General features: G+C 40.9%; 1 protein-coding gene across 2 annotated transcripts in view; it reads left to right on the top strand.

The window, feature by feature from the left end:
- TAF1B (TATA-box binding protein associated factor, RNA polymerase I subunit B) overlaps positions 1-24,320 on the top strand; it is a 290,995-nt gene that overhangs the window by 150,598 nt on the left and 116,077 nt on the right. For both annotated transcript variants that reach the window (XR_012243755.1, XM_073625402.1), the window contains exons 9-11: positions 7,007-7,154; positions 15,017-15,194; positions 17,175-17,215. Coding sequence is in view for 1 of the 2 variants with exons in the window: in XM_073625402.1 (XP_073481503.1) it covers positions 7,007-7,154; positions 15,017-15,194; positions 17,175-17,215 (367 nt within the window). In the remaining variant the exon portion in view is untranslated. The remainder of the gene's footprint in view (positions 1-7,006; positions 7,155-15,016; positions 15,195-17,174; positions 17,216-24,320) is intronic.

Genomic DNA, 24,320 nt, shown 5'->3' with positions numbered 1-24,320 from the left:
AAGTAATCTTTAGGTCACTGCAGTGATCATTTTAATAAAACCTTACGCATCTACCTTATGGTAGGTTCCAACCGCAGATGCTATAATGTGATAAAGAAATGGATGTAAAGAAAGAGACATTTATTGTTTATTTTTTTACATAGGGCAAATTTATAAAACTTATTTGTACTGTAAAACTTCATGTTCTATGCGGATGGGGGCAAAGCGAATGTTATAAGGCTATTTTCTCTCTAGGTCCAATGTTTTTCATTCATACAGAATCGAGTGAATCAGGAAAATACCACATTATGACCACTAGATGGAGGTGATAATTATAGGAAATATTTATTTACTATACTTGCCTCCTCCATCTAGTGGCCATAATGTCGTGTTTTTGTGCTTCGGACTATACCACATGAATGAAAAACATTCAACCTGAAGACAAAACTAGCCCAATAACATTTGTTTTTGCCCCCATTTGCACAGAATGTATATGTACACTCAGTTTCACAGGATGAATACCTTTGCGAATTATTTTTTATAAATGCACCCCATAGTGTGATGTGAACACACTGGTGGTATTTATATAGCGGTCATGTTTTGGCCCCTTGTCATCACAAGCCAGTGTGCAGATACCCCACATCACCCCTGTAGGCAAGACCAAATACAGCATTTAATAGCATCAACATACAGTGCACTGCTTCCCTTTGCCTTCATTCTTTTGAAAACTTGTAGAAGTCACTTGACATACTATCACATACAGAACGGTATTTAGACAACATGCTGCCCAAATGGAAACCTGAAGGGTGACTCCTTTTTGTACAACTGTCATTTGTGTTGTGTAACTTTTTTTAAAAAATGCAAATTTTACAATGTGCTGTTGGCCTGGGACTGGGAGTCTGCTTTTATATGCACAACTACTTTTTCCAATAATACAGACCACCAAAACAAGAAGGGAGAAATGCTCTCAAGTTTCCTGAATAATAAAGAGCCTTCTGACTCCTCTTTTCCCTGAAAACTTTACTTCCCATAAAAATAACATGGACATTAGATATGAAATCAAACTTTTCTCTGCTGTCCCATGATTGCTAAGGGACAGCACAGTCAGTTTCTATTTCACACTGTGGTACTCGTTTCCAGCATCGCTTATAATGACCAAGAAGCTGCAGTGGAGGTGCAGAAGTCAAAGATTCACAGAATGAATATGATTCATTCTTGCACTCATGCATTGCAGCTTTCTTTGCAGCAATGAAAATAGAGACCAACACCATAATGACATCACCAAATCTCATGCCAAATCCAATGAGACCAGCCAGGGCCGCTGTTAGAAATCGTGGGGCCCCATACAGCCTACTCAATGGGGCCCCCTCTTCGACCTTGCCCTCAACAACACCCCTGTACCCCCTGTCTCAAAACAAAATACACTGCCAACCCAGCAACTCATATAGTAAAGCCCACCTTTTTGCCGCCGCACATATGATCCTGATCACCAGCACAGTGAGGACTCTGTGGACTCTAAACAGATATTGGTGTCACTCACCATGCAGCCACTCCACCTGCCGCTACCTGGATTAGACTTGCTGTTCCCTGTCAGCTGCCTCATATCAGTCTCAGCACCTGGCTAAGGGAATGGAGCATGTTTATTGAGATCATTTCACCAGGAAATGCAGTGGGTAGGCTACATTTAAGCAGCGCAACTTGCGCCACTGAATTGTGTACCTCCACCTCAAATTAAAAAAAAATAAAAAAATATATATATATAGATATAGTACATATCTATATATATATAGTGCATATCTGTGCCATTAATCAGTGCCCATCTGTGCCGCCTCATTAGTGCACATCTGTGCAATCAATCAGTGCACATCTGTGCTGCTTCATCGGTGCCACCTCATCAGTGCATATCTGTGCCACCTCATCAGTGCCCATCTGTGCCGCCTCAGTGCCCATCTGTGCGATCAATCAGTGCCCATCTGTGCCACCTCATCAGTGCACATCTGTGCTCATCACTGCCACCTCATCAGTGCAGGCTTAGAACACATTTGTGCCACCTCATCAGTGCAGGCTTATTAGCACACATCTGTGCAGGCACATCAGTGCAGACTTAGCACACACCTGTGCAGTCCCATCACCACCAGCAACCATGTCCAAAAGATGGTTTTCCACCGAGGAGGCGTACCAAATACGTTCCACGGCCGACGAGAGCAACAAGGATTCCCTTTAAAATTCAGATTCTGAGTCGTGGCATCCACCAGCACCGCAGTGGCATCCACCAGCACCGCAGTACCTCAGCAAGAAAGGCCAAGTACCATTGGGGTGTCACCTCAGCCCCATAGGGTTAGGACCCATGCCAGCCTTCCCTATGCCCTTCAGAACCCCTTGTGGCTTCCTTCTAATTCAGGATAAGCTAACATTCCCCCTTTCACTACCCAGCCAGGAGTCCAGGTGGACACAGAGAATTTGTCCCCAATCAATTTCTTTGGTTTAATTATTATGGAGGACATGCTAGCATCAATTGTGGCCTAGTGCAACCTGTATGCACAACAATTTATTTTGAATAATCCAACATCCTATTATGCCTATCCCTACGAGTGGAGAGACCTAACAGTGGAGGAGTTGAAGGTTTTTTTGGGCCTCACATTTTGTATGGGACTCACCAAAAAAAATGAATTGCATTCCTATTGGTCAACCCATCCCATCCACCACATGCTGATCTTCTCTGCGGTAATGCCCAGAACCAGATCCCTCATGATCATGAGGTTCCTACATTTCAATGATAATACCCAGTGCCTTCCCTGAAATGACCCAAATTATGACAGGCTTTACAAAATTCGGCCACTACTAAATTATTTTTCAGAAATATTCCCCCAGTTGTTTACCCTGGACCAACACATATTTGTGGACGAGTCCCTTGTTAAATTTAGCGGCAGGCTTAAAATCAAGCAATTTATCCCCAGGAAAAAGACCGCGATGGGGTGAAGGTGTACAAATCATGTGACCGAGCCACAGGGTGCACATATGCCTTCATAGTTTACGAAGGGAAGGACACCTAGCTGCACCCCCCTAATTGCCCGGACTACTTGGGATCAAACGGGAAAGTTGTTTGGGACCTCATATACCCCCTACTCGAGAAAGGATACCACTTGTATGTAGACAACTTCTACAAAAGTCTGCACCTGTTCCACAACCTTCACCAGAAGAAGATGCCAGCATGTGGCACCGTAAGAAAGAACCGGAAGGACTTTTTCTCAAAATAAAGTTGAGAAGAGGAGAGACGGCAAGTCTGCGAAACAATGAGATTTTGGCAGTGAAGTGGAGGGACAGAAGGGATGTCTACATGTTGTCTTCGATCCACAATGATACCTTTGTGGAAATCCCCAGAAGGAATGGCCCCATCCAAAAGCCAACATGCATCCATGAATAGAATATGTTCATGGGGGGAGTCGACTTCAACGACCAAATGCTTGAACAAGACGGATATACCATTGGTATAAAAAAAGTAACAATTATTTTTTTTTTTTCATTTGGTCGTTTACAACTCCTATATAATTTACCGCAACTCCATCCAAAACCCCCAACCCTTCCTTGGCTACCAGGAGGAAATTTTCACTGCCTTTATATTCCCGAACGGCCCACCAGAAAATATCCGATCAGATGTTCTTAGTCGACTCTCCGAACGCCACTTTAATGATAAAATCCCTCCCAAACCAACAGACCAAAGACGTAAAAAAAATGTAAGGTGTGTACCAGTGGAGGAATCAGAAGATTCACATCTTATTATTGTCCTTCCCAACCAGGCCTCTGTATAGGCGACTGTTTTCGCCGTTATCATACTTCAGTAAATTATTAGTGAAATATGGTAAACATAATCCTCAGTTCCTGCCATTTACCTTCACACCCCTTATGCCACTGCCTGCTCTGTAACGGACCCTGGCTTGTTATTTGACCATGCTTCTGCCTGCTGATTCTGTATATACCTCTGCCTGATCTGGAACTGACCCTGGACTGTTATTCGACCATGCTTCTGCCTAACGATCCTGTACATACCCCTGCCTTATCTGGAACTGACCTTGAACTGTTTGATCATGTTTTTTGCCTGCCTCTTGGACTGATCTTGTACCCTGCTACTGGACTAGTGGGATTCAACACAGGGGTCTCACATATGTGAGGGGCTCCAGAATAGTTTTCTGAATGAAGAAAACAATTTTTTTTGTTTTCTCATTACAATATTAGGGTCTGGAGACTTGGAGGCTTCAAAGAGATTTGGGTGGGAGAAGCCTCTACCCCATCCCTATTCTGTCCCGAAAGAGGCCCTACTTCTGCCTGCCGCCTGTAGGACTTACTTCCATCATCCCTTTGCCTGTCGCACTGACCACACATGGACCATGTTCCTGCCTACTATCAGGACCAATATTTTTGGCACTGCTGACAATATCTCTGCCTGCACTGACCCAGGACTGTATATGGACAGTATCCCTGCCTGCTGCCTGGACAATTGTGTTCGCCTTTGCTGACCAAGTCTCTGCCTGCTGCCTGGACCAGTGCTATCCTCCTGTGGACAACTGTGCTACTAAAACCACAGGTAATCTTTTGTTTACCCTTTGCTCAGCATAATGTATTTTGGGGTGTAATTCTTGGTATGTGTCCCTGGAACACCTGACGGTGTTCCTTGCATGTTGGATCTCTGTATATGGCCAGGCCGTGTAAAAGTCTCACACATTTGGTATCGCCATACTCAGAAGGAGTGGCAGAATTTATTTTGGGGTGTCATATTTGCAATGTAAATGCTATGTATTGGAAATATCTTCTAAACCGACAACTTTGTGTAAAAAAAAAAAAAAATTAAAAAAAAGCGTTTTAATTTTTTTCCCACATTTTCCAAAAAGTCTGGAAAAAAAATGAACTGTTCAAAAGACTCATTATGCCTCATAGATTATACGCTGGGGTGTTAGCTTTCCAAAATGGGGTAATTTTGTAGGCGTTTCCATTGTCCTGGTGCTCCAGGGCCTTCAAAGGTGTAATAGATGGTTGAGAAATGAGATGTGTAATTTATGCTCCTAAAACGCCTGAAGGTGCTACTTCAATGTCGGGCCTCTGTGTGTGGCCAGGCTGTGTAAAAGTCTCATACATGTGGTATGTTCTACTCAGGAGGAGTAGCAGAATGTATTTTGGGGTGTCATTTTTGCTATGTAAATGCTATGTGTTGGAAATATCTTATAAACGCGTTTTCATTTTTTTCCCACATTTTCCAAAAACTTCTGGAAAAGAAATGAACCATTCAAAAGACTCATTATGCCTCATACATTACATGTTGGGTGCTGGCTTTCAAAAATGGGGTCATTTTGTGGGTGTTTCCTTTGTCCTGGTGCTCTAGGGCCTTCAAAAGTGTAATAGGTAGTCAACAAGTTAGATGTGTAATTTATGCTACTTAAACACCTGATGGTGCTCCCTGCATATTGGACCTCTGTATGTGGTCAGGCAGTGAAAAAGTGCCATGTATTTTGGGGTATCATTTGTGGTATTCAAATTCCACGTGAGAGAAATAAACTATTACACTGACAATTTTGTGAAAAAAAAATAAAATAAAATCTTAATTTTGCAAAGAATTGTGGGAAAAAATGACAACTTCAAATAACTCACCATGCCTCTTACTAAATACATTGGAATGTCTACTTCCCAGAAAGGGGTCATTTGGGGGGCATTTGTACTTTCCTGGCTTGTTAGGGTCACAAGAAATGAGATGGGCTGCCAGTACATCAGATGTAATCAATTTTTTATGATTATTTATTATTATTATTATTATACAGGATTTATATAGCGCCGACAGTTTACGCAGCGCTTTAGCTTGTAGACTCTATAACTTTCACACAGACCACATAATATCCACTAATTTGGGTTATTTTTACCAAAGATATGTATCACTATAAATTGTGGCCAACATTTATTAAGAAAAATTACTAATTTGCAAAATTTTATCACAGAAATGAAGAAAAATGTGTTTTGTTTTTTTTCAAAATTTTCAGTCTTTTTTCATTTATAGCGCAAAAAATAAAAAACCCAGAGGTGATCAAATACCACCAAATGAAAGCTCTATTTGTATGAAAAAAGGACAAAAAAATAATTTGGTACAGTGTTGCATGACTGAGTAATTGTCATTCAAAGTGTGAGAGCACTGAAAGCTTAAAATTGGTCTGGGCAGGGGGGGGGGGGGGGGTTAAGTGACTGCGATATTATGGCGGACACATCGGACACTTTTGACACATTTTTGGGACGATTGACAATTATACAGCAATCAGTGCTATAAAAATGTACTGATTACTGTATAAATGTCACTGGCAGGGAAGGGGTGTTCCCTGACTGTGTGTTCTAACTTTAGGGGGAGGGGACTGACTAGAGGGGATGACAGATCGTGGTTCCTAGCTATTAGGAACTCACGATCTGTCTCTCTACACAGAACAGGGATTTGTGTGTTTACACACACGTCCCTGTTCTGCCACTTGTGCCCGCGATCGCTCGTGGCCATCGGTCATCGCGTCCGTCGGCCACGAGTATCGGCACCCCAATGTTTTGACCTGCCGCAGTATATTAATAGCGGCTGGTCGGCGAGCGGTTAGGAGATATCCTGTGTTTATGCAGCCAGTGACGTTGCTGGTGCATGCTCTCTGAAGGGATGACATACTGATGCCGTCCTTTCAGAGCTCTGTGCCACAGGCATGACTCCCGCGCGCATGCAATAGAGTGACGTCATTGCGGCTCCTTTTATACCAAGGTATAAAATCTATTATTCAGCATGTAGCTGTTTGTTCTTGTTATGTATACCCCTGTTTCTGTCCCAGTTTAGTCATATGTGTGTCATATGACCTTCACTCACTTCAAGCAAGAAAATCATTAATTGCCAGAATGTGGATCTGGTCTCTGATAGGGTATTGTTCTATGAAGATGATGAAATGCTTTATTTTTCTCACCTTTTTATGAGTTATGTGAAAAGTTATAAAACAAAATGTATATATTTTTTTTATCTCTACAGTTCTTCCCAGTGTACAGAGAAATTATTAAATTGACCCATGAGCTTGGAGTATTGCTAGATCTACCTTGCTTTCCATCAATCACAGAAACATGTTTTTATCACCCCAATGTGCTGTGTATGAAATACCTGATGGAAGTCAACTTGCCAGGTAAAACTTCTCTTTCTAAAAGTTGATGTGAAAGCTTTTTTTTTCCTGTTAAGGGGATTTCTCTTTACATTATATCCCCAAGACATGACAAGTAATTAATAAAAAGCTTCCCAAAGTAAGAGTGGCATGCCCAAGCCTGTGGGTATTTGCATAGAATATTCAGCATGAATGGATTTGTATTGAATGAGGTGCCAGCAGGTGCTGGTGGACATCCATTGGCCGGCACCTGCTGATTGGCTTCTGCCAGAAGTGATGCGCGTGCCGCCCCCTAACCAGAAGTGCGAAATCACATGTGTGTATATATATATATATATATATATATATATATATATATATATATATATATATATATATATGAAGTAGGAAACCGTGGCTGTTCATAAATGTTTTCACACAGCTTTTATCCAGAATTCACACATTTTTCCGTTTGTATGCAATTAGAAAAAATATATGAATCTTGGGGGACAGGTGTGTGTGAATTTTGGGTGAATACCTTTATAAATAGACCCCATAGACATAATTAAAAAAAAAAAATCTCTTTACATAAAAAAACGATGAAAAGAATGTACCTTCCCTTTAATTACAGGTTGGTTTAAAACTTTTAACATATTGTACAGGCACAATTGAAAGAATGGGGAAGTTTCTTTTGCCCCAAGGGTGACATTCACCTATAGTGTCCTTTTAAACACAACATATTTCAGCTGAAATGTCAAGTTAAAAAAAAAAAAAAAACGCATCTGAAGCCTTAACTTAGACATTTCCATTCTAGAGGAGGTTCTTTGTCTCGCAGAGATGTGATTAAATCTTGGAACTCGCACTTCTCTGTCAGCAACCTAGAAAATACATATGTTTGAGTTACTAAAGCTGGCCATACACGGAGCAAAATTTGCTCCGTCCAACATCCCTCGATATTTGGATACTTTGACAGCAGGCTGGGCTGGCTGTCAGAATACAATATCCACAGCGGGAGATTTGCCCATCTGCGCTGTATATAGCATGGATGGAGGAATCTGTTCGATTTTTGTGTAATTCCAGCTTAATATTACAGTTGTATGTAAAGGTTCGGACACTCTTGGTCATATTGTGTCTTGGTGATTATCTTCTAAATGTTAACCCATTCCTATTTATTGTGACATCATTTTGCAGATGTTAATTTACAATCTTTTTTTATTTGCCAAGTTATTTATGTATTTTTAAAAATTTGTTGGTAAGTGTCAAACAGGCAGTATTTGTAAGATAATCTAAGAATATTAATAAAGCATTCTGCTAGAAGGAGTGAGAGAAACAAGACTATTAGCTAGCTACAATAAACATTTGGAGGCTGTAATTTCCCTCAAAAAGAGATGTCAAGAAATGCTGAAAGAGTGCCCAGACTTTTACAAACCTAACCTACCCTAGTAGTAGTTAGTCACGTTACAGTCACAGCTGAGAAAAGCAGCTTGAACAAGCTTTGAAACGTCTTCAACATTCTTAAACACATTAGGGCACTTTTCACATTGATCCGTAGCAAAAATGCAGTAAAAACGATTATGCATTTTTGCCACGATTTTACTGCATTTGTGGTGCTTTTTTCACAGGACATTTGAATCGAAAACCGCATCAAAAGCACAACATGGGGGCATTATTAATGTGTTTTTGGCACATTCTTACCAAATACGTAACAAATATGTGACAAGCAGGATTTTTTTACACCGCAACGGACCAGTGTGAAGACATACATAGAATTTAAAGGGGTGCATTTTTCTTCAGTTTTTCTTGCACTTTTTTAAAAGTGCTTTAAAGACTGCATAGTGTGAAAGCAGCCTTAGGGCCCTTTCACAAAAATAGTTTTTACTGAGATTTTATGGTGTTTCAGATGCCTTTCTATTGCGTTTCTGGTGCGTCTTTTGGTTGCCTGCGCCTGTAAAAATGGACATGGTGCGTTTTTGATGAATGTTTGTTGTGTTTTCACCACATTTTTCATTCATTTCAATGGGGAGCTGTGTTTTTGGTGCAGTTTTCAAAACCGTATCAATGTTGCAGCAGGTATGAAGCATCCCATAGGACTTAAAGGGAAACATTTTTCTTGCAAGGTAAAAATGCAGGAAAAATGTTTTTTGTGCATACAATACGGTCCTTAGGCAAAATCTATTGAATATTCAAAATATTTTTGTGCATATGCACGTATTTGCGTACATTTGCGAATACTGGCACAAAATACTAACCTGAAACACAGATTTTTCTATTTTATTTTTTTGTTTCTCATGCATATGCAGCGCTTGTTTACGCACCTATGTGTACAGGCACATTGTAAACTTTGGACTGTATTTTAGATCAGTAAAAAAATTATCTGCTTAAAATAAATAATAGTAATGATTTCCCTTTGGGATTAATAAAGTATTCTGAATCTAAATCCATTTTCATTTTTTTTATATACTATAAATGAAAAAAAATGAAGAAAAAAAATTATTGTACATTTTATAACACTATTGGCAACTTTTCAAACCTGTCCAGCAACTTGTATTCCACATTAAATCCCAACTGAACTTTCTTTTATAATCAGCTATTTTTTATTTTTTTGTAAGAAAGCAGCCACAGCCTGAATACAAAAGCAGACAGCACTCTGTAGAGAATAACCTTTTGGCTGTGTTTGAACTTGTGAATAAACAGTTTTGCCTCTGAAAAGCATTGTGTGTTTGGATCCATTCTCAGAGTAATTTGACAGGCTGCGAGGAGGCGATATGACTCCTTACTGCTGGTTTAAACCCCCTGAATGCTGCTTGAATGGGCCAAAATCAGAAGTGGCACCCACAAGTGTGTCAGGAGCGAAAACTTTTCCTGGGGGTGCTAAGCAGAGCATAACGACTGTGGTATGCTAACACCCCAATCGGCTGTATTTGCAGGTTGGGGGGGCATTAAAAATGCACAGTTGAGCTTGCACCCCCTCAACTGCAAGTATGATTGAGCCCTTAATCTGTCTATGAAAGCTGTGGTCTCTCTACAGAGGTCTAACACACCCTCTGCTGAGTGAGGGCTAGAGCGCTCCTGTCAGTAGGGGGCATGAGTTTTGCTGATTGCAGAACTATATGACTCAGCAGAGGGCATATTGGACCTCAACACGGAGACCACTGCTCCCATACATAGAACAAGGGTGCTTACTTCTCTACAGCATGCTGGCAGGAGACAGGCTTTTCTACCATGACTGTGGCTGCTTTCTAAGAAAAATAGATTGTAATGTTTTACACACCGTTTGTTATGCACTTTGAGGCTCTGTTCACACCTAGACATTTTGTTTTCAGGCAGAAAGTCACGCAATTTTTGCCACGGTTTTGTACAGGTTAAAACATCACCAATGTAAAAAGTAGAAAACTCCTGTAATCTGCCAAAAAAGAAGCTCCTGTTCTTTTTTGAGCCTCAGGCGCTTTGCTTCAGATGACAAAATGCTCAGATGTAAACAGGGGTCATTGAAATTAATGTGATTTGGCTTGTTGAGCGTTTTTAGAGCTGAGGCGTACAGCAGAAAAATGCCCAGAAACGCCTAGGTGTGAACAGAGCCTGAATGTATTTAGCCTATTTAAGCCAAAAGTTAATATGGGTTTTAAAAGAAATTAATTCAAAGCAATCAAATTGCATACACACACTATTTAAAAAAAAAATCAGATTATCAAGTTATAAGATTAAACAAAGTAAGTAATTGGCCTATGAGTTCAAAGACACAAGTAAAGGCGCAAAAGCTTAGAACCATCAATATCCCAAATACAATTTAAAATCTGATGTTGTAGAGCACACAGTCTGTATTAGTCCATGTAAGTATTTAGTATTGAATGGGGAGTAAAAAGTCCAAAGCACTCAGGGCTGCCATCACATAGGAACAGAAACTAGGTTCCAAACAAACTGCAAAAAACAAGGAAAGAGGCGCCTCTAAGTGTAGACTTTTTAAAAAACTTTTAATACATTATATTGGCAACTCACATTTGAGTAGTAAGTAAAAAGCACATCGGTCCCAGTAACGGGTAAGTCCAAACGGTGACGATCCTGCTTCCTAGGTCCTTCACAGGGGAACGCTGTCTTCACTGAAACCACAGCTGATGTAGGGAAGCCGGCTGCAGTGGGGAGACTCGAAGAGAGGTGTGAGGTGGCAACATAGTATAGAGTTGTTTAACATATTTTTATTTATTTTTTATTTTTATTTCAATGCACATTGTGTGCTAAACACTGGCTGGTAATTTTTTGTGGTCCAATATAGCCCAATATTGGACCGTGGGAATCCTCTCTTCTAGGTGCAATGTCATGCTTGAACATATAGACCTTTCAACTATATCCATGAAATATTTAGCGTATTATTTATAATACAAATTTATGGGTATATAAAAATAATAAAAAATATAATATTTTTGTTATTATATATACATATATAATTGTGGCACCGGAGCCGTAACACTCCCATTCATCTATTGCAGTAATTAGGTGGTCAACTTAGACTACATACTCTAATGTTTTCCTGTATATAGACATTATAATTGTTGTCATATATCTTTCATTGGATGGACATGAATTTGATGAGGTCACATCACCTGGTTGTCTATCCATTATTATGTATTTATTTATTCCAATCAATTGTTTTTTGTTTTTTAGATTGTGTTGGCTCCAATTGCTATTATGAATTCATGATCTTATTCATTATTTTTTTTTCAAAATATTATCGTTTTAAAAAAAAAAATCATTTATCATTTTTTATATTATTAGGTCCTATAGATATTTGACTAATTGTCTTCTATTTAATTCGTATTATGCTATATCATAGTTTATCATAAAATATTTTATTGATTGATCTTTTATCATGTCATATTATAATTTATAATTATTATTCATGAATTGTATGTGTCTGTTTGTTGATCTGTTTTGGACTATAGTTCCTTATTTACTAAATTCTGCTCCACCTTGCACCTTGATAGAGCTATAGAGTAATATTCCCCCTCCCCTTCCCTGTGTATATTCTATATAATGGCCCCCTATGGTCCCTTCAATGTAGTCTGTTTGAGAAAGGAGTGCGGCTTGCCGTAATACCCGCAGCGTGCGTGCTCACGAAACGCTTTGTATAACGTGTGACATCATCCTCCGTTACAATCCTTTCTATTGCGCCTCACGCCTCCCTTTGAGTCTCCCCACTGCAGCCGGCTTCCCTACATCAGCGGTGGTTTCAGTGAAGACAGCGTTTGCCTGTGAAGGACCTAGGAAGCAGGATCGTCACCGTTTGTACTTACCCTTTGCTGGGACCGATGTCCTATTTACTTACTACTCAAATGTGAGTTGCCAATCGAAAGTATTATTAAAAGTTTTAAAAAAGCATCTACACTTAGAGGCTCCTCCTGCCTTGTTTTTTCCTCTATAAAAAGAACCTCTCGTTTTTAGTGAACTTTTGTTGTATTAATTTTTTTCTCTCTACAGTACTAGGAAAGGCAAATTTCTCACTTGATTTTTACAAAGTGGTTTAAGGAACTGGTTGTGTAGAGCACACCATGTCACTGGCCCCTGGTCACATTTCATTGTCAGTGTCCTAGTGATTACAGTGTAAACCCCTCTTCTTGCCCTGTAGCTTTGACTTATATGGGAATTTCCAGCTGCCCTCCAGGCGCAGGTTACATTATCCCTCCAGCAGAGACATAAGATTCTGGTATTTCTTGTTAGCACTATTTTGTGTGCCAGTGTGAGCGGCAATTGCTGACTGTGTAGATGCCTAGTGATGGTGGAGCCAGAGTTTCTTGTAAAACTGGAAATGTGGGAATCAGAGAATTTTTCTTACTAAGTAAGGTGATAAATGAGAGCCTGCATGTCCCTGTGTTTCCAGCACACATAGGTCAACTTGTCTTTCTGTTGTTGTTCAGGTTGTTCAGCTTGTGGCTTGCAGCTAATTACTACTTTGGAGTGGATTGTCAGCCATGTGGCGCATGTTCAAACCTGGTTTCCATGGATATTGACACACACAGGCATGAAGTGGTAGCAACAGACTGCTAAACACATTTAGCGACAATCATCATTAAAAGATTAAAAGCACTGCTTTATGTACGTTTGTACCCATAGGAATTAGAGTAATGTGTTCATGCTTTGTTCCACCAAGTAGAACTTTTAATATACCACTTTGTAAATAAAGACATTAACATAGTGCCGTCATGCTTTCTAGTTTTCTCTTTTCAGATTGCAGAATCTGCAAGTTATACATTGCACCCAATTACGCTTTATAGATCAGGGTTTCTTCAGGGGTTGTGCTGTGGGCAAGTACAGTAGCTTAACCGCTAGTGCTTCTGCCTTGCAACACTGGGTCTTTGGTTCAAATCCAGGCCATAACATTATTTGCATGGAGTTTGCATATTCAGCCTGTGTTTGAACGGGTTTCCTCCAGGTATTCAGATTTCCCCCATACTGCAAAGACATGCTGATAGGATAGTTGGCTCCTGTCTAAGTAGGACTAGTATATGTATGTGAGGATGGGATCTTAGATTATAAGCTCCTTAAGAGAAGATACTAATGTGAAATAGTATGTAAGGTAGGGATCTTAGACTGTAAGCACCTTGAGCTCAAGGACTGATGAGAAACAGTATGGAAAGTGCCACATCAGTTGTTGCCTTTATGTAAATACCTGTAATAAATAACAAAATGGGTACCTGCAGCTCTGCTGCCTTTCCCTCCTGGGTTCCCATGGGTTCTGGTGGTCATACTTTTCAGCTTCATATGTCCCCTTCTAGAGCCAATTGAGGTTTACATGTACACAGTGTTCAACCGATTCTGTGAGCTCACCTTGTGCCTGGCAGGTGGGGTAACTAGTAGTAATGGTTGCTACAAGATGTTGGACTGCCATATCAGAGCCATATTTCTGCTGTATACCTTCCCCATTGAGGACAGGGGTCTTTAGTTCGAATCCAAACCAAGACACTATTTGCATGGAGTGTGCATGTTCTGCCTGTGCCTGTATAGATTTCCTCCATATATTCCAGTTTCCTTCCATACTCCAAAGACATGCTGGTAGGTTAATTGGCTGCTGTCTAGTATTTGTATGTATGAGAGGTAGGGATCTTAATTTGGAAGCTCTTTGAGCTCAAGGATTGATGTGAATGTACAGTATGTGAAGCTCTGCACAAATTGTTGGCGCTCAGTACCTGTAATAAAAAAATAATATGGCTACCAACAGCTCTGCTTTTTCTCCCTCATGGGTTCTGGGGGTTATACTTTTCAGCTTCATATGTCTTCTAGAACCTAATGAGGTTCACCCGTAAGCTCACCTTGTGTCTGGCAGGTTGGGCGAATAGCAGTAATGACTCCTACAATACTGCTATGTAATTCCTGCAGTGAGGACAACTACCACCATTGGTAAATTTCCCACTCTATCAGGCTATTGTTACCTGATCAGATCAGTTCAGCAGGTTTGTCATAGCATTTGCACATGTGGCTTTTCTGTTGTACAGTAATAATAGGTGCAAGTCCAGGAAAGGAGACTGTCTATAGCGAATAGCACCAATCAACTCAGTGAATGCACCTAAGAGACTGCTGCCCTATGGCTGGTAATCATCTTCTTCTTCATGCACTCAATATTGCTAGAGGAATCAACATTTGCTGCCCCTCCCTTGGTAGGGTGGGCATTTTGTACTGTTAACTGCAGGGCATACAGACAAAACTTTTTAAACTGTTTATCTGTGCAGAGGGGCCATGAGTGGGGTAAAGTATGCTGCTTTTGTTACAAAAGTGAAAATAACTGTTCAAGAATAACAAGTTACGGCTTCATAGGTGACTGTAGTTTACAGGATACTTCATGTGTGTATTACATCATTTTACTGTAAAATACAAAAGTATTGGAATGACAATTCTCATAAAATTTTTGATTCTTGCAGATGAGTTGCACAACTGGACTTACCGGGTAGCCAAGAAGACCGGGCTGGATGATGTCACAACTCTGACATATGATCCTGTGAGGAAACAAGCAAGGTGTATCCCCTATGACATTCAAGCAGTGGCAATCATAATTGTTGCGCTCAAAATCGTATTTGTCCTCAACGATGACTGGGAATGGTAAAGCTCATCACAAAGCATAAATCAATAAAATGCATTTATTATACAAAATTATAGTTACAGTTATGCTAGCCATGTATGCATCAATTCAGCTTTTTTTTGTTTTTTTTTTTGATTTGCTTTTTATGTTTAGAAATATTTTAGTGTAAATTTGGAAGCGCTTTTAAAACTTCATTGATGTCACAACTGTTTCTGCATTTTTATTCAACCCCAATTGCAACCTGAATTGCAGTTGTTTTAAAAGCTTTTCATTCATTTTTTTATTGCATGCTGTAAAAGATTGAATTGCAAAACATTTGCAGTTCGTTACACACGTTCTACAATCCTACCAAAAGCTTTTAAAATGTTCCAAATAGTTAGGGTAAGTTTAACCAATTGCCAACCACCCGCCGCAGTTATACTGCGGCAAGGTGGCTTGGCTGTGCCAATCGCCGTACATGTACGGCAGCTCGTGCAATAGCTTTTGTGGGCCGTGCGCGCTCCCATTGGCCAACGAGGGAGCCAATCAGAGGGTCCAGCGGACTCTATGTCCGCCGTCCACCTGTGATCGTTCCCCGCAGTGGCAGAACAGGGATGTGCCTGTGTAAACAAGGCAGATCTCTGTTCTGACAGGGGTGATCACACAGATCCTGTCTTTCTGCTATGCAGGATCTGTGTGTTGTCCCAGTGAGCCCTTCCCCCATACAGTTAGAACACACAGTGAGGGAACACAGTTAAACCCTCACCTTGTAAAACAACCCATTTGTGTACAGATATAAAAAGTACATTATTAACACTCTTTCCCTTTTCTTTATAAGTGATCACATACCCTCTGTTCTCAGCTTCATAAGAGCTGGGGAGGAGAAACGGCAGCATACTGATCTTCCCAGTAAATGGCTGTGAGGAGGGGGTGTGTCAGGATAAGATCATTGGAGGAGAGCAAGCTGTATGGTCAGTTTTTAATAGGAAAGCAGAGGGACTGCCAGGAACACCGGGAATTGCACACAAAGGAACCAATACAAAGAGAACAGGATACTTTTTCATACAAGTACATGGTACAGCAGACACATATCAGGAACATGAAATGTTGTTTAAAAAAAACAAGTCAGTCTGCACATAATGAAAAATTTAGATTTTTGGTGGCTGTTAAACGGATTATTCACCCAATAGTGTATTCTTCCTCTTTTCATTCAATTTAATAAAAACTTAGAGCAACCAAAAAAAAATGCACGGACAGGGCGCTGGAGTTAGTCGAACCAATCACCCAATAATTAATTGCAGTATAGGCCTTCTTGCATAACTGAAGTGCACATAGAAACCAATTATTGGTAAAAAAAAACTGTCACTGCAGATTGTTTATACAAGGGGTTCAGATTTTCCTTTAGGGTATAGGTGGGATTTTTTTTTTTTTTTATTGAATAATGCCAAGGATACAAGTTTTCCAGTTTAGCTGTTATTGTCTCTTAGTTGAACTTAAAGAGGAGGTCCAGCCCCCCCACGAAAAATTAAAACTTTTAATATATGGACACTTACCTGTCCAGGGAGCCCACGATGTTGGCACCACATCCGATCTTCGGATTAGCTGTCGGGTGGAGCTGCCGCCATTCCTGGGAAGGGAACCAGTTAGTGAAGCCTTTCAGATTCACAGCTGGTTCCCTACTTCGCATGCATTGCACTTTCTAATTGGCTGAGCAGCAGAGGAAGGAGGAGGGAGGCCGAACGTCCAAGAGACAGCACCATCTCCAAAAGTGGGTAATGGTACCTGTAAAAACTGCCTCTTACCAAGTGCCCGATTTTCAGTGGCAAGTTTTTTTGTTGCAGAAAATTGAATATTTGTCTTTTTTGCTTTTAAAAACACAAGGAGACAAGAACATTTCTATGTGTACTTTCCTTTACAGTCAGCCTAGTAAAGATAATAAGTAGAAGTAATACCCTCACTTTTGTCTTACTTTTCCATAATGAATAAAAAAATGTACATAATTGTGTTTAATTGTTTTACAGGCAGCTCTCAGATATTGCTAGTAAAAGAAATGAGACAGAAGGTAAGGTGTGTGTATGTGCTATGACATTTACATGGCAATTTTGTAGATGGGAGGAAGAGAATTGAGGAGGCGTTAACCCCAGTATCCAATCATATTTCAGCTGTCATTGTGCATGATTGTTTTCTGTGGGCAATACCTTCCAAAGTATGCCAAAGAGGAAGAAAAAGGCCACATGCTGATGACGTCACAGTGCTTAACCACTTCAGCCCCGGAAGATATTACCCCCTTAATGACGAGAGCATTTTTTGCGATTCGGTGCTACGTTGCTTTAACTGACAATTGCGCGGTCGTGCGATGTTGTACCTAAACAAAATTGACGTTCTTTATTTCCCACAAATAGAGCTTTCTTTTGGTGGTATTTGATCACCTCTGTGGTTTTTATTTTTTGTGCTATAAAAAAAAAAAAAAAAAAAAAAAGACAATTTTGAAAAACTGAACTTTTAGTTATAATAAATATCCCCCCAAAAAAACACATTTTTTTTTCTCAGTTTAGGCCAATATGTATTCTACATATTTTTGGTAAAAAAAATCGCAATAAGTGTATGTTGATTGGTTGGCGCAAAAGTTATAGCGTCTACAATATAAGGGATAGATTTATGTCATTTTTATTATTAATTTTTTTTTTTTATTAGTAATGGCGGTGATCTGCGATTTTTATCAGGACTGCGACATTGCAGCGGACAGATCGGACACTTTTGACACTATTTTGAGAACATTGACATTTATACAGCAAAAGCCACTGATTACTGTATAAATGTCACTGGCAGGGAAGGGGTTAAACACTAGGGGGCAATCAAGGGGTTAAATGTGTTCCCTCAGTGTGTTCTAACTATAGGGGGGGATGGGCTACCTAGGACATGACAGAGACCACTGCTCCCGATGACAGAGAGCAGTAGATCCCTGTCATGTCACTAGGCAGAACAGGGAAATGCCTCGCATTTCCCTGTTCTGCCTCTCCTCGTCACGATCGCGGGCCACCGGCTGACATCGAGCGGTGGGTGCGTGCACCCGCTAACCCGGGATTACGAAGGGAGGTACAAGTACACCCTTTTGCGCACCCATGCCATTCTGTCGATGTACATCGGCGTGCGGCAGTCGGGAAGAGGTTAAATACAGTTAATTCTGGTAATGGATCCAGAGCATCACATCCCACCTGTCATTCATCTGCTGCAGAATAGTTCCCCATAAGGGGCTTAATCATGGTTCATAGTTATTGTAAACGATCATCTTGTAAAACAACTCATTCAGTTTAAAATAGAAATGAAAGCCAAAACATTTTTGTATAGATATAAAAAATGATTATCAATACCCTTTTCCCCTTTTTTATAAATGTTCCCATTCCCTCTGTTCTCAGCTGTATCAGAGCTGGTGGGAGGAGAAGCAGCAGTACACTGAGATTCTCAGTGAATGGCTGTACAGCGGGGGGCGTGCCAGGACAATAGTCTATACAATATTCCTATCGCACACGTTCCTGGTAAAATGGCAATAGTGGGTGCTGCAGCGATAACCAGTTGCGTCCTGGAAGCATCAGACAAATGCACATCTCCGCCAGCACTGTGTGGTGCTGGCGAAGATGTACCCGTGCCAGGACAAGTCTGATCATTGGGTTTCCAGTATAGCTATACAACTGACATTTGTGTATAGATATAAAAAAAAATATTAACACTTTCTTTCCCTTTTTGTTTTTTTATAAGTGACCACATTCCCTCTGTTCTCAGCTTCCTGAGAGCTGGGGGAGGAGAAACAGCAGAACACTGATCTTCCCAGTAAATGGCTGTGAGGAGAGGGTGTGTCAGGACAAGATCATTGGAGGAGAGCAAGCTGAGTTCCCAGCAAAGCTAGAGAACTGACCACGCTGTGTGGTCAGTTTTTAATAGGAAAGTAGAGGGACTGGCAGGAACATCAGGGATTTCACAAAAAGGAAGCAATACAAAGAGAACAGGATACTTTCTCATATAAGTACATGCTACAGCAGGCACATATCAGGAATATGAAGTATTGGGGCAACAAACGCTTTAAGCCCCTTCTGACAAAACACATTGGAACAGGTGGCTGACCAATGGAATGTTATATTGTGGATTTGTGTTATCAAAATAAACTGATAACATGTGTCATGTTACTGGTGTGCAGCCCTTGGTTGCAGAAAGAAAAAATCTCATCTATAGCCAGCTTAATCATTGCAGGGTTTCAGTCTTAAGACTAAAGCCAGCCGTACATGGTTTGAATCTTGTCCAGTTCCGAAGAGAGTGAGACCAGCCAAGATTTGTACCAATTATGGACAGGCTGAATGTACCCAAGTCGATCCATCAATTGACTTGGGTACAACCAGTATGTTGGATTTTAGGCATGCGATTTCCAGCAGCTATACCCTCTAGCAATAATCACTGTGTTCCCCTGGCAGGGATGGCTCCCCGCGCCCACCCGCCCTCCCCTATCGGGAGAACACAATAGCTCCACAGGAAGGATTCCCAGTCTTGATGGGAAATCAAGTGATTTTGTTTGCAGGAAAACCAAATTGCACCATCTGTGACCTATCTAACTGTACCTCCCAAGCTTTTAGAACATCATTGCTGTTTCCCAATGGAATGATTCACACTATTGTGCTAGGGCAATGTGCATTGATGCAATGCAGTGCCATTTATGCTGAACCTCAATGCACCTTCTCAACGCACTTGTACTTGCATTGCAGTACAGGATCGCGTTATCGGGTGTTAACAAAAATGCTGCATGCACCTTTTTTGGTGAATTTGGGTGTGTTAGGCAGCCTATTCAAAGGAATAAGCTGCCTTAATGCAAAACATGTTATTACGCATGTGTTAATACAGTGAAACAGTGTGTGAATGGGTCTGAACTCCGAACTCTACAGTTGCTTAAAGAGGAACTGCAGTCTGCTAACATAATTTGTAATAAAAACATCTTTGCCATTCTGAAGCTTCCCTCCAACCACTTTGCATATTATTTTATATATACTGTGATTCTGTACTTGCCAAATATGCTGCAGAAATCTCCCTCTGCTAAGTCTGGCTGCATCCATTTTAACATTTTAACTGTGGGCAGATGAAGCTTCTGCCTGTTCACTTTCTGGATTTACACAGACACACAGAGGCACACCTACAGCTCTGCAGCTCTCATTTACCCTCTTATTACTCATCCCCCCCTCCCTTCCTGGCAAACCCTCACAAGCGTGAGAGAGAGAGCTGTACATGATGTCATATGCCTAGGCTAATGATCAGACAAAAAAGAGGAAGTGGGCTGTATAAAGGATTTACTGGCAGAAAAAAAAATGTTTTACTATCCAAAGTTAAAACAACAAGGGCGGAAGATTTAATAGATGGAAAGATGAAAAAATGACTGAAGGTCCAATTTAAGGCGTATTAAACCCAAAAGAAAACATTTATTATAGTACAGCTTACCAACTCTTAGGCGTGACGGCTGTATTAGTTTCCCTTTTTTAGACTTGCTTTCTTCTATTTTCATCTGGTGATCGAAGCGGTAAGTTTTTCAGCAGAAAAGCTCTCTTGCATTTACAGAGATGAAGACAGACCATTTAACACTGGCAGGGGTGCTTAAAATGATCAGCTTTTTTTTTATTTATGTAAAATCTTAATCCCAAAAGGAAAAAAACATTTTTTTACTGTAACTGCTTATAAAGTATTAGCTGGAGTTCAGCTTCAGTTTGTTAGTGTATTTAAATTAGCTAGTACTACTTAGGCCCCTTTCACACTGTTAGTTTTTTAGGCGGACCTGAACGGACGTTCCATGCAGGTCTATGGAGCGATGGATGTCAGTGGAGACACGTCCACTGACATCCGATCCGCTGAATCCAGACGGATGAAAACTGACAAGCGGTCCGTTTTCATCCGAATCCCTATAGAGGAGAGCGGAGCTCTGACAGGTCCGTCTCTCCACAGTGAGTGGAGACGGACCTGTCATCCGCTGGCTCAGCGGAGATCAATGGATCGATCCCTGATGAGCAAGCGGAGTCCGTACATGGACAGCTCGGTCTGAAAGGGGCCTAACGCTCCCCTCCCTCAGACTGACAGTGCTGTTGTCCAAATCTGCCCCTCTACTCCTTCATCCAGAGTGGTGTTTTTATAATACAGGAGGTGTGTTATTGGCCAGATCACCAGCTGAAAACAGAGGGAAAAATAAAACGTATACAACCACTACATCTACTGATTGGTAAGATACAATATCAAACATTTTTGGTTTTGAAATTAACCACTTTAGCCCCGGAAGGATTTACCCCCTTTTTGAGCAAGCCATTTTTTGTGATACGACACTGCATCGCTTTAACTGACAATTGCGCGGTCGTGCGACATTGTACCCAAGCAAAATGTTTGTCCTTTTTTGCCCACAAATAGAGCTTTCTTTTGGTGGTATTTGATCACCCCTGCAGTTTTTATTTTTTGCGCTATAAACAAATAAAGAGCGACAATTTTGAAGAAAAAAAAACACAGTATTTTTTACTTTTTGCTATAATAAATATCCAAAAATTAAAAAAAAAAATTCTTCATCAATTTAGGCCAATATATATTCTTCTACATCTTTTTGGTAAAAAAAATTGCAATAAGCATATATTGATTGGTTTGTGCAAAAGTTATAGCGTCTACAAAATAAGGGATAGATTTATGACCTTTTTTTTTTTTTTTAACTAGTAATGGCGGCGATCTGCGATTTTTTATTGGGCCTGCAATATTGCGGGCCGACAGATTGGACACTTTTGACACATTTTTGTGACCATTGACATTTATACAGAGATCAGTGCTATAAAAATGCACTGATTACTGTATATATGTCACTGGAAGGGAAGGGGTTAAACACTAGGGGGCAATCAAGGGGTTAAATGTATTCCCTCACTGTGTGTTCTAACTGTGGGGAGATGGGACTAACTTGGAACACACAATCTGTCTCCTCTCCCCTGACAGGATGTGGGTTTGTGTGTTTACACACACAAATCCCTATTCTTGCTCTGTCAGGAGCGATTGTAGCCGCCGGGCACGCGCATCGGCTCCTTAGGGACGCGGTGTCATGTACGCGCCCCCTATACTCCTTAAAGATGCCCGTTGTACAGCTAAGGCAATTGGACGGCGGCAGAATGGCACTTCTGCGCAATCAACGGCAGGCATTCGGCAAGTGGTTAATATCGATTTAACCACTTGCCGATTGCACTATAGTCTATAGATGGCTACAGGGTTCTGGAACGCCGTCATCACTCCCGCGGCGCACACAGCGCGCTCTGCAATTCCAGTGTTCGGAGGACACTGCTGATCACAGATTGAGGTAAAGGGCCAATCAGCGGTTCTTTACCACGTGATCAGTTGTGTCCAATCACAGCTGATCACAGATCTAAAGTAGGCAAGTGGTTAAGCCAATCAGATATTTCAGTGTATTTATGCAGCATAATTCCCAGAGTCGTGACCTTTAGAGGTTTGTTTTTCCTTTTGTCAATCACATAATGGAATGTATGAGGATTGAAGCAATACTTATATCACTGTTCACTGTTGCACTTCAAGACCATGGTATAATTTTGTGATCTAATATTGGCACATCCTTTCTAGCATTCAGCCTGTTTATGTAAGTAGCATACAGAAATCCTCCAGGATGTTAAAATCAGTTTTACCTAATCTAAAAATAAATTTAAAAGTGAAACTAAAGTTGACAAAAGAAACCTCACTGGCAGGCAGACCTTTTAGGCTACTTTCACACTGGGGCATTGGGGGCATCGCGGTAAAGCTCCAGTATTTCTTACAGAGGTTTTCGGCCGCTAGCGGGGCGCTTTTAACCCCTGTTAGCAGCCGAAAAAGGCTTAAAACCGCCCACAAAGCGGTGCTGCAGCAGCGCATTGCCGGCGGTTCGACGGCACTACCCGGTGGGCAGGGGCACTTTAGGATCGGTGTATACACCGCTCATACAGTGCTGCAAAGGTACGGCTTGCAGGACTTTTTTTACCGTCCTGCCAGCGCACCGCTCCATTGTGAAAGCCCTCGGGCTTTCACATTGGAGTGAGAGGAGAGGCTCTTTCAAGGCGCTTTGCAGGCGATATTTTTAGCGTTATAGCGCTTGTAAAGTGCCTCAGTGTGAAAGTAGCTTTATTGCAGAAGAGACTCTGTATGTTTTTTATACAGTAAAAGTGTATTAGCTGCCTGGGCTAGCCTTGGTGCCGACATAAATGTGCCTCCATTTGCATGCATGGGTGTTTAATCCCAGGCTGATCATTCAAGATGGCTAAGAAACCTAAAACAAAAGACAAGGGGGAGATGGAAGCACCAACAAGGGAGCTGGGGTCACTGGAGGAGAGGGAAGTATAGTGGAGTTCCACTTAACTCAATAAAAGCATGTAACAACCATACAGACAGACTGTGTTACAGCATATGCCTTATTTTGTGGCTGATGTATACAGAGGGACATGAACTCAAAAAGTTAAGACTTTGCCATCTTATTTACTTACATTTAAGTGGAGCTTCACTCTCTCAATCAACATTGGCTATTTTTAATCCTTATGTTGCCATTATTAGTAATAAGATAGGAACGTATATCAAATGTACTTGTTTATTTACATATCTTTAGTTACCTTCAGTTATCTTCAGTTACTTCCTGGTTTCTTGCCTAGGCAAATGATGTCATACATCCCAGGAGGGGAGGGAGGGTTCAGCCTATGCCTGAGCTAAGGGCAGATGGATTCCAGGAAGTAAATGATACATGAATCATCTGCCCTTACTCAAGATGGCCACTGCCAGAAATGCCAGGGGGTGTTTTTCAAAATGATTTCTCAGCAAAACAAAGCATGGGGATATGGATGGATGGGGGAGTTTGCTTTGAATATTAAAAATGAATGAAATAGCATTTTTGGTTTTCACCACTGTGCTGCTCACAGTTCTCTTTGCTCAAGCGAAAGTTGCAATGCATTTATTTTCCTGTGACCTGGATTCTGTGGGTCTCTGCTTTCTGCAGTCATGCTGCTTCTAGAATATCCCCCCATTAGTCACATCACATCACTCTATAGATCACAGGTGATCTGGGGGCAGCTCTGACATGAGGAGGCAAAGCTGTACCTTTACCAGGGGGGCCACCTCTGCACAGAGACACAATGCGGAACAAGGCA

Source organism: Aquarana catesbeiana, linkage group LG04, assembly GCF_042186555.1.
Source record: "Aquarana catesbeiana isolate 2022-GZ linkage group LG04, ASM4218655v1, whole genome shotgun sequence".
In the NCBI taxonomy this organism is placed as follows: Eukaryota; Metazoa; Chordata; class Amphibia; order Anura; family Ranidae; genus Aquarana; species Aquarana catesbeiana.
This window is presented reverse-complemented; position numbering and strand designations above follow the sequence as displayed.